Source organism: Monopterus albus, unplaced genomic scaffold (assembly GCF_001952655.1).
Source record: "Monopterus albus unplaced genomic scaffold, M_albus_1.0 scaffold206.1, whole genome shotgun sequence".
Lineage (NCBI taxonomy): Eukaryota > Metazoa > Chordata > Actinopteri > Synbranchiformes > Synbranchidae > Monopterus > Monopterus albus.
In genome coordinates, this window is record NW_018128086.1 from 419729 (window position 1) to 429501 (window position 9773).

The following is a 9773-nucleotide window of genomic DNA, read 5'->3' on the forward strand; positions in this document are numbered from 1 at the left end:
CACAATCCAAAAAGGCCAGACAGTCATCTCTGGCGTCCTACCGAGTGAACTTGATGTTGTCATCCACAGAGTTGATATGCTTGGTGAAAGGCCTCTACCTCCCGGGTCCTGATTTTAACCCATGTGTTGTCCACATAGTGGAACCAGTGGCTGGGAGCAGTACCAGTGAAGGAAGACAGGGCTTTGTCCTCAAATTATTCCTTGTACAGGTTGGCAACTATAGGGGACACCGGGGAGCCCATAGTACAGCCGTGTTGCTGCCTATAGAACAGGTGATGGTTCAAAGACGGGTAAAGACACTCACTGATACTGGGCTATAATGACTCAGTTGTTAGGGGACACTGTTGGCCATCAAAGGGCTGAAACGCCACCGATGGGGATAAATATCTCTGACTCAATGCCAGTCGGGCAGAACTGATGAAGCCTCTTGGATGAGAGGTGAAACGTCTTCGACCTAAGACCAAGTCCAGTTGATTTTTTTTTTCCTACATTTTTTCACCTCCATAAAATATTAAAGTCTCCTCTTTCTTTCTTTCTTTTTCTCTGTAGCTGTATCTGGGTATCGTGCTGTCAGCTGTTGTCATCATCACTGGCTGCTTCTCCTACTTCCAGGAAGCTAAGAGCTCCAAGATCATGGAGTCCTTTAAGAACATGGTCCCTCAGGTACTGGACCCGTTAACTGTTCAACACCAGGACAATGTGGAGAGTTTTTCTTCTGGCAATTTCTGCCAAGAATGCCCGATTTATTAAAATTTTTGTAATGTTATGTTAAGGTCAACGCATTTATTAAAAAGTATAAATCACCATAATCGAAGATGGCAACAAAACAGTTTGCTAAGTGAAAACAAACCCTTCAACTCATGTGACAAGTCTCCTGAAGGAAAATCCAACTTATTTTTCTTTACTCTGCTACAGAGTTATTGGCTGTAGATGAAGGTAAAAACAGTCTGGTTTGGCTGGAGCATTGTCATTAAGCCGTAAGCACTCCTGTTGTATAAACTGTGATGTTTTAAAGTAGTTTATGCAGTAATTCTTGGAGGGATTAAACCTCTGGTGAAAATAAGTACATTGAGTTCCTAAGATGTGCAGGTTTTGCTGCCACAGCTTTCATGATGTGTTTCCTCATCAGTTCCTTAGTTTTTACACTGATATGCCTCATCTTTAAATAGTGTCTTTGCAGAGATTTGTGTTATTTTTGGTAAGAGGCTTCAACTTTATAATAGCTGGCTGTGCTTTTATCTATTTATACTTTTTAAACCAAACAAATGATTTAAATAAACTTGTTTGATCTCTCTCGCTCTGTTCCCAGCAAGCCCTGGTTATCCGTGAGGGAGAGAAAATGCAGATCAATGCTGAGCAGGTGGTGGCAGGAGACCTGGTGGAGGTGAAAGGAGGAGACAGGATCCCCGCTGACCTCCGCATCATCTCCTCCCACGGCTGCAAGGTGAGCTACAGGCAGAGTCCTTTAATTACACAGGGCTAACGAGAGACCTATGAAGCTTTCCTCAAGTTGTCTGTTGAATAGCAAGTTTTCAGTGCCAAACACAGAGGAATCAGAGTTAGAGTAATATATCTGAATTAGTTACAAGTAAATGCGTTATATCTTTCAACTCATTCATTTTCAGTGGCCAACCATAAAAATGTGGTTACACCATAGAAATCAGTAATAGTTCAAAATACAAGTGTAACATCAGCAGTGAGTGTCAACACTTTGTGGAATCTGATCTGTGAGCTGATCAAATACTAACAAAAACAAGCACCGAATCAGCACTCTATGATAATAACGCTTGTTCAAAATATGTACTAAAACCACTTTGTGAACTTTTTACCTGATTATTGTTGAAGGTATTATGGGAAAACCCTGATAACTTGTTTATCTTCATGCTCAGTTCACAGTGATGTTCAGTGTTTCTGCAGGCCCTCATATGAACCTCATTTTAGTGTCAGAATGTTTGTGGGAAAGTTACGTTTTATGCAACGTATTGTGAGTATAAGAACACAATCAGAGCTGTAAGGAGGAATGAAGAAAATCAAAACACAAACACACAGTCTCTGTCTAACACTGTACATTGTCTAATGTACATTAATGTGCCTTCTTCTTTGTTTCTCTCTGTCTCTCCCTTCTCCTGCTCTGTCCAGGTGGACAACTCATCCCTGACTGGAGAATCAGAGCCCCAGACCCGGTCACCTGATTGTACCCATGACAACCCCTTGGAAACCCGCAACATTGCCTTCTTCTCCACCAACTGTGTCGAGGGTAGGGTCCCCATCACTATTGTCTTCATCCAGAGCCCGTCATCATTATTACCAGTATATTCATCCACCGTTATGGTTATTAGCCATTCTTCTCATAGAACACAGACACACAAATATATGTTAGTGTCTGTGTGTGTTTTCACTGACATGTTTGTGTGCATATGTTTGTACTGTTCTGGTTCAGCGCCTCAGATAGTCCTGCAACCATCGATGCTGCACTTTTACTGCTGACCTCAGTCAGTGTTTAGCCTGATGAAGGAGAGGCCAGTCACATCTCTGTTCATCAGGGACTGGAAACGTGGCCACATTTAACCTGATACCTGATCCTTTGTAGTTCAGGGAGGCCAGTTCGTGGCTGTACTGGGAGGCCATGTAACTTGTAGTCTACTGCTGTCAGTGAAGAATTGGAAAAGAATAATATATGGTGTCCTCTTGTGGACAAACTGCTACATTGCACATCAACACTCAAGTCCTGTAATATCCTTCAGACACCATTGCTTAGTCAAACCCGTGCATCCTTTCAACTGTCCTCTCGAGCTTTACATTTTATTCTTGTGTTGTCTGCCTCTGTTTTCCTCTCTTTTGTCAGACTTCTCACTGTCCTCTCTTTCTCCAGGAACAGCACGTGGTATTGTTGTGTGTACTGGTGATCGTACGGTGATGGGTCGCATCGCCACCCTGACCTCAGGCCTGGAAACTGGCAAGGTGATGTACTCGTTATTGTTCAGTATCAGATAACAGTCTGTTGAGGATGCAAAGCTTTTAGCACCTGGAGAAACTGAAGTGTCACACAAGGATTTTATCTGCCAATTTTTCTTCTGCTTTCAGTAAAATTTAGCCTCGTATTTTAATTGATCATCTTGCATCTTATTTTAAATTACCTGATCAGCTTCTGTTGTTGCATTTAGATTTCCTCACGGATAGAATTCAGCAGGTTTGGGTAAATGGACATGTGTCCAGCACTTTCGAGTGCAAGTTCTCCCCAGGATTGTGTCCTGTCACCTCTGTGTTTTTATAATGCACACAGACAGCTGCAGAATGTTTCAGGAAGGCAGTTATATTGTAAGGTATTCTAATGATGCTGCCCTCCTGTCTCAGCTTCATGCCTCAGACCATGGTCATGCTTTAGCTGCTTTTGTTGAATGGGATGATGATAACTTCTTGGATCTTAATGTGTCAAAAACCAAGGAGTTAATCATTGATTTTTGGAAGATTAGTGACACACCAAAGGTGAGGATTGTTCATAATGAAAATGGTGAAATTGTGGACTCCTACAAGTATCACGGCACTGTGATTGATTCACACCTTAAGTTTGATGTGAACGCAGATCTGATTGTCAGGCGGGGCCAACAAAGGACTCCATTAAATGAAGAAGCTTAATTCTTTTTATGTTGTTGAGGTAATTTTTGTCAATCTTTTATCGAAAGTCTTCTAGCTTTTTCTTTTATCTCCCGGTGTAACGGGTTGTCTGTGAAGGACAAGAACGGTATAAACAGCATTGTAAAAGTGTGCTCTAAGGTTAAACAGAGGGATTTGGGCTCCGTTGAGAGAAGCAGGTGGCTGAGAAAGCAAAATAAAATTATCAGCCGATCAGACCATGTACTCTCAGCTGAATTCTCCCTACTGCCTTCAGGCCAGTGTTGTAATGTGCCTTTGATGAGAACTAATCGTTATTCTAAGTCCTTTATTCCTTCTGCTATTAGGCTGCTCAACACAATGCACATTTTAAATGATTATTTTAGTGTTATTCATAGGATATGTTTTATGGCTTTGACTGTTTGAATTACTGTTTGTGTTTACTGTTCCCTTGACGTTTTATACATTTGGTTGGTTGGTTGCTTGTTGAGGTGGAATCTATGGAGTGGAAAGGTACAAATGAATTGCCTATGAGGGTGAAGTACAACTGAACTGTTGTGTCATTTACAAGCCACATAATGGAGGTTGCTTATTAAACTGAACTTTCATGTAATTAATTGTTCCAGTCAACAGCTTGTCTAAGAAGTTTCCTAGCTTTACTAAGTGTTCTGGGCTGTGTAGTGAGTTTAATTTTTTTGTGTTTTATTGTGTGTTTAAGACTATATAGACAGTGAGTGCAGGTATTAATGTAAAAGCTGTCAGTCATTTTCAATCAATCAACAACCACCTTCTACTCTTCAGACACCCATTGCCAAGGAGATTGAGCACTTCATCCAAATCATCACAGGCGTGGCCGTCTTCCTCGGTGTGTCCTTCTTCATCCTCTCACTCGTCCTGGGTTATAGCTGGCTGGAGGCCGTCATCTTCCTCATCGGTATCATTGTGGCTAATGTGCCCGAGGGACTGCTGGCCACAGTCACTGTGAGTTGGCAGAGAAATGGGAAGCTAGTGTATGGTTTCTTATTGTTGTTGTCAGTCTGTGAGCGAGACAGAAATGTTGGTGTTTCTAGTATTTGTGTGTGTCCGGTTGTGTAATCCCTTCATTTCAACCTGTTGTTCGTGGTGTGTTTCCCACTCCTTGTGTGTTTTGTTTCTTCTTTGGTTCCAAGTGTTTTGTGCAGACTTGACTCAAACATTATTTTCGTGCAGTTCATAAATTTCATGTCTTAAAGTGCCTTGAAACGTTTGTTACCCCTAAGCAGACACACCCAAACAGCACCAACCTCACATGAAAACTGGGCTTTAGTCCATAAGCCACACATTATTGTAGATTCTATGACAACAACCTTCCACTAGTGAATATACTGCAGGATGTCTGTCGAGCAGTTTGCCGTTTCACCCATGTCTGATTGTGAGCTTTCTGTAAATGTTCTTGTTATTTAGTTTGTTGTTTTGTTCTGTTGTTGTGTGCTGTTTCACGTGCCCCTGCTTCCCTTTTTCTGTGCTTGTGTGTTTTCTGTGTGGTGTAATGTTGCTCTGTTCTGTGTATGTTTGTGTTTTTGCGCTTTAACGCTCTCTGTGTCAGTATCTGTTTCTGTGGTGAGGCTGAAGTTTTCTCTGTTTGTGTATTTCTCTTTCCATCTCTCTCCCAAGGCAGCCCCATATGTGTTTGTGTTTCTCTCTCTCTCCACCTTCTCTGTATGTCTGTCTCTCTCTCTCTCTCTTCCAGGCCAGTCGCGGTGCTGTCTGCAATGACAAGGACTAGCTAATGTAATGACATTAGGCTAATGACTAGTCAGCTCCATTATCTGAATCCGGCCTCCTCTGCTTGGCCTTGGCTAGTTCTGTTTGGCCTATGGATCTTGCCGTATTTGGCTTGATGATGTAATGCACCGCTTCTCTGCTTCTCTGCTTCACTCGTTCATACCTCATGTTCTCCCTGCATTGCTCGCTGGGCTGGTTTTTATTTTGGAAAGAGGTGTTTTGTGCATTTTGCTGTAGAGGGACATGTTGGTGAGCAGGATGAACGTCTCCAGGTGTGCAGGTTCTTAGGTGTTAATTGTTTGAGGTACAGTACGGCACCAATGTATCTATTCACTGGCAGATGTTAGTTCAGTGCCTGGGGAGGTTCATCTGTGCTGTTATTTTACCACAGACACTAACTGCTTTTTCTGTTTCTCTTTTGCTTTGTTTATTTCTGTTCTTGCGTCAACAACTTCTTTCCTTCTGTCTGTCCTTCCTTCCTCCTTCTGCCATTCCTGTTTCCTTCTTTGCTTTTGTCTCTCATGTGTCTCCTCTCTCAGGTGTGTCTGACGTTGACTGCTAAGCGAATGGCTCGTAAGAACTGCCTGGTAAAGAACCTTGAGGCTGTGGAGACACTAGGCTCCACCTCCACCATCTGCTCTGACAAGACGGGAACCCTTACCCAGAACAGGATGACTGTGGCCCACATGTGGTTTGACAACCAGATCCATGAGGCTGACACCACTGAAGACCAGTCTGGTGAGATTTTCCTCCCTCTCCTACTTTCATGCACTAAAACGGTCTTAAGAATACTGTAACCTTAGTTTCTGTGTCATAGCATTACTGGCTAGTGCATTGGTCTCAGCCTGTTGAGCCTGCCCTTGCTCAACATTTCCACCAAAAGCAATTCAATGTAAAGCTAATGAATGGGACTATGTGGTGTTGCAATTCGTGTCCAGTTACATAAATAATCACATCTGATCTGAAATCAAACTATAGAAAATTTGAAGAAGAAATGTTTCCAACCTGGGATTTAAGTTTCATTGCTGTTTGCATCTTGTTAGTTTTTGAAAATCTATTTTTCGGGGGAGGCACTCACAACAATGAAACTCTGAGACACCTTTCAGTTCATTTTTATTGTTCTGCAGGGTGCTCCTTTGACAAGAGTTCCACAACATGGGTGTCTTTGGCCCGCATCGCTGCTCTGTGCAATCGTGCTGTTTTCAAGGCCGGCCAGGATTCTTTGCCCATCCTTAAGCGCGAGGTGGCTGGCGATGCATCAGAGTCAGCCCTGCTGAAATGTATTGAGCTGTCATGTGGCCCCATCAAGGTTCTGAGGGACAAGAACAAGAAGGTGGCTGAGATCCCTTTCAACTCCACCAACAAGTACCAGGTCTGTCCCTTCTGTTTACTAGTGCATCTGGAAGAAAAGGCATATAGTCACAAATGAACTCTGCTAGCTGAAACTAATATGAACTGAAGCTAGAAGATTTGTAGTAAACAGGCTTAAATATGCAGAACTCTGCATACTGTACTTGCATCCATCTCTAAAATCTGTTTCCATCAGCTCTCAATTCACGAAACTGAGGGTGAAAATGACAATCAATACCTGCTGGTGATGAAGGGAGCACCGGAAAGGATCCTTGACCGGTGCTCCACCATCATGCTGCAGGGCAAAGAACAGCCCATGGACGATGAGATGAAGGAGGCTTTCCAGAACGCCTATCTGGAGCTGGGAGGGCTGGGAGAGAGAGTACTGGGTAAGGATGATAAGAAAACTGTGGCAATTTAACAAAAGGTCATGGTTTGGAATTAGAGCTTAGCCTAGTTTTGATATAACCTGCCTCCCTGTATTTACAGCCCATTCATCTGTCTTTCTTAATTCTTTCAGGTTTCTGCCACTTGTTCCTGCCGGAGGACAAGTACCCCAAAGGTTTCGCCTTTGACACAGATGATGTCAACTTCCAGACAGACAACCTTTGCTTTGTGGGCATCATGTCCATGATTGACCCTCCCCGTGCTGCCGTGCCTGACGCCGTGGGAAAATGCCGCTCCGCTGGCATTAAGGTGGGTACTTTTCAAATCTGACATTTAAAGGACTGGAAATCTCAACATTGTACCTACCTGAAAAGGAAATGTTGTGCATTACTGCCATGCACATTTTTAAAGGAATGTAATAGAATGTTTTTGTAATAGTATGAATTTCTCTTCTCTCTGCCTCCTTTTATTGTTCTTTCCATCCTACCTGTTGTGCTTTCCTCCTGTTAATTGTTCCAAAATGTTGACTTTCTTCTTCCCTTTCACCTCCTAACTCTTCATCTGATTCCTCATATTTGTCAGGTTATTATGGTGACTGGTGACCATCCAATCACAGCCAAAGCCATCGCTAAGGGTGTCGGCATCATCTCAGAGGGCAACGAGACCGTGGAAGATATTGCTGCCCGCCTCAACATCCCTGTCAGCCAGGTCAACCCCAGGTAAGACAAAACAAAAATTAAAACAGGTATTCAGTGTATTCCAGCCCGGGCTGTGCTGCAGTGCTGGAGGATATTCCAACTTAGCCATGAAGATTTGGGCTGGAGAAAACAGAGCATGTAAAAAGTGTCTGTATGACAGTAGTTGATATCAGTTGTCATACAAAACGGAAGCTTGATTTATAGTGTCTGTGTTGTGCAGGGATGCCAAGGCCTGTGTGATCCATGGCACAGATCTGAAAGACCTCACTCAGGAGCAGATGGATGATATTTTGAGGAACCACACAGAGATCGTCTTTGCCAGAACCTCCCCACAGCAGAAGCTCATCATTGTAGAAGGCTGCCAGAGACAGGTACCTTTACTCTACAGACACAGACACACGTATATATATATGAACATGCACAACTGCTTGTAATTTTAAAGAAAGTGTTTTTTTATTTTTTATTTTTATTTTTTTTATTTATTTTTTTCACAACCCTAAACTGTGTAGCCTCCTTTTCTGTCAGGGTGCCATTGTGGCTGTGACAGGTGACGGTGTGAACGACTCTCCTGCCCTGAAGAAGGCTGACATTGGTGTTGCCATGGGAATCTCTGGCTCAGATGTGTCCAAACAAGCAGCTGACATGATCTTGCTGGATGACAACTTTGCCTCTATTGTCACTGGAGTAGAGGAAGGTGAGGAGAAAATGAGAGAAGGGAAGGTGGGCGAGAGGAGAAAAAAAATCAGGCTGTGAAGAAGGAAAGATTTAAAGAATGGAGATTAAGTTTTAGCATCATTCCCAAAATTCGGCTGTAAGGACGTTTATGGAATATATTTTTAAATTGTGTCAAAAAGAAATTCACTGTCTCTTCAGTTTTTTTTTTATTTTTATTTTTTTATCTGTAAGTGGTACAGTGCATAAATTTTTAAATAAATAAAATGGAGAAAACAGAGAAAAGGAATGAATTTGAGGCTCAATATTACACAATATTCAATTGCAAATCACTATTGCATATGTAGTTAATATATGAATGCTGCATTAATGAGTTAATGGCATTGTTTTCTGTATTTAAAAGGGTACCTGGGGTGACACAGGGGTGGGGTCTGATTCATTTTGAGTAGTGTTCTTGTCATTTCTGCTTCAGCAGTCTGTATGTTTTTATGCACCACCTCCGTCCTTATAGGCCGTCTGATCTTTGACAACCTGAAGAAGTCCATCGCTTACACTCTGACCAGCAACATCCCAGAGATCACCCCCTTCCTGTTCTTTATCATAGTCAACATCCCACTGCCTCTGGGCACCATCACCATCCTTTGTATCGACCTGGGAACTGACATGGTAAGGGAAGCTCCCAAACATAACCAGGTCGTCGCACACTGCAGTATACAGCTCTAATATGCCTGGCACCCGCACCCAACTTGCTGGAATGGTTCTATGCATTTATCTTGGAACACCCATTCATGCGCAGTACACAAATGTGAAGTGCAAATATTGTGAAACAAATGAAGCAGAGCCATTAATTTCCAATAGTTAGAATGCAGTTTATAGTCTACGTGTTACTTATATGGTCATTACACATTTTTTTTTTAATTTAGATGGACACATTGCAAAGTCCCCTCCTTGAACCGCCACCTTATTGTGGTGGAGGGGTTTGAGTACCCGAGTGATCCTAGGAGCTATGTTGTCGGGGGCTATATGTCCCTGGTAGGGTCTCCCAAGGCAAACAGGTCCTGGGTGACGGGTCAGACTAAGAGCGGTTCAAAAGCCCCTTATGAATAGACTAACATCAAGTCCCATGACGTCGCCCGGCATGGCGCAGCCGGGGCCCCACCCGGGAGCCAGGCCCGGGGTTGGGGCTCGAATGCGAGCGCCTGGTGGCCGGGCCTCCCCCCACGGGGCCCGGCCGGGCTTAGCCCGAACGAGTGACGTGGGGACGTCCTCCTGTGGGCTCACCACCTGCAG

The 9773-nt window shown here is 43.3% G+C and overlaps 1 protein-coding gene across 2 annotated transcripts in view; it reads left to right on the forward strand.

The window, feature by feature from the left end:
- atp1a3a (ATPase Na+/K+ transporting subunit alpha 3a) overlaps positions 1-9773 on the forward strand; it is a 30117-nt gene that overhangs the window by 12980 nt on the left and 7364 nt on the right. For both annotated transcript variants that reach the window (XM_020618472.1, XM_020618473.1), the window contains 13 exons: positions 550-663; positions 1310-1444; positions 2140-2257; positions 2873-2961; positions 4414-4593; positions 5916-6114; positions 6504-6748; positions 6923-7115; positions 7247-7422; positions 7696-7832; positions 8032-8182; positions 8337-8505; positions 8995-9149. In XM_020618472.1, coding sequence (XP_020474128.1) covers positions 550-663; positions 1310-1444; positions 2140-2257; positions 2873-2961; positions 4414-4593; positions 5916-6114; positions 6504-6748; positions 6923-7115; positions 7247-7422; positions 7696-7832; positions 8032-8182; positions 8337-8505; positions 8995-9149 — 2061 coding nt within the window. The remainder of the gene's footprint in view (positions 1-549; positions 664-1309; positions 1445-2139; positions 2258-2872; positions 2962-4413; positions 4594-5915; positions 6115-6503; positions 6749-6922; positions 7116-7246; positions 7423-7695; positions 7833-8031; positions 8183-8336; positions 8506-8994; positions 9150-9773) is intronic.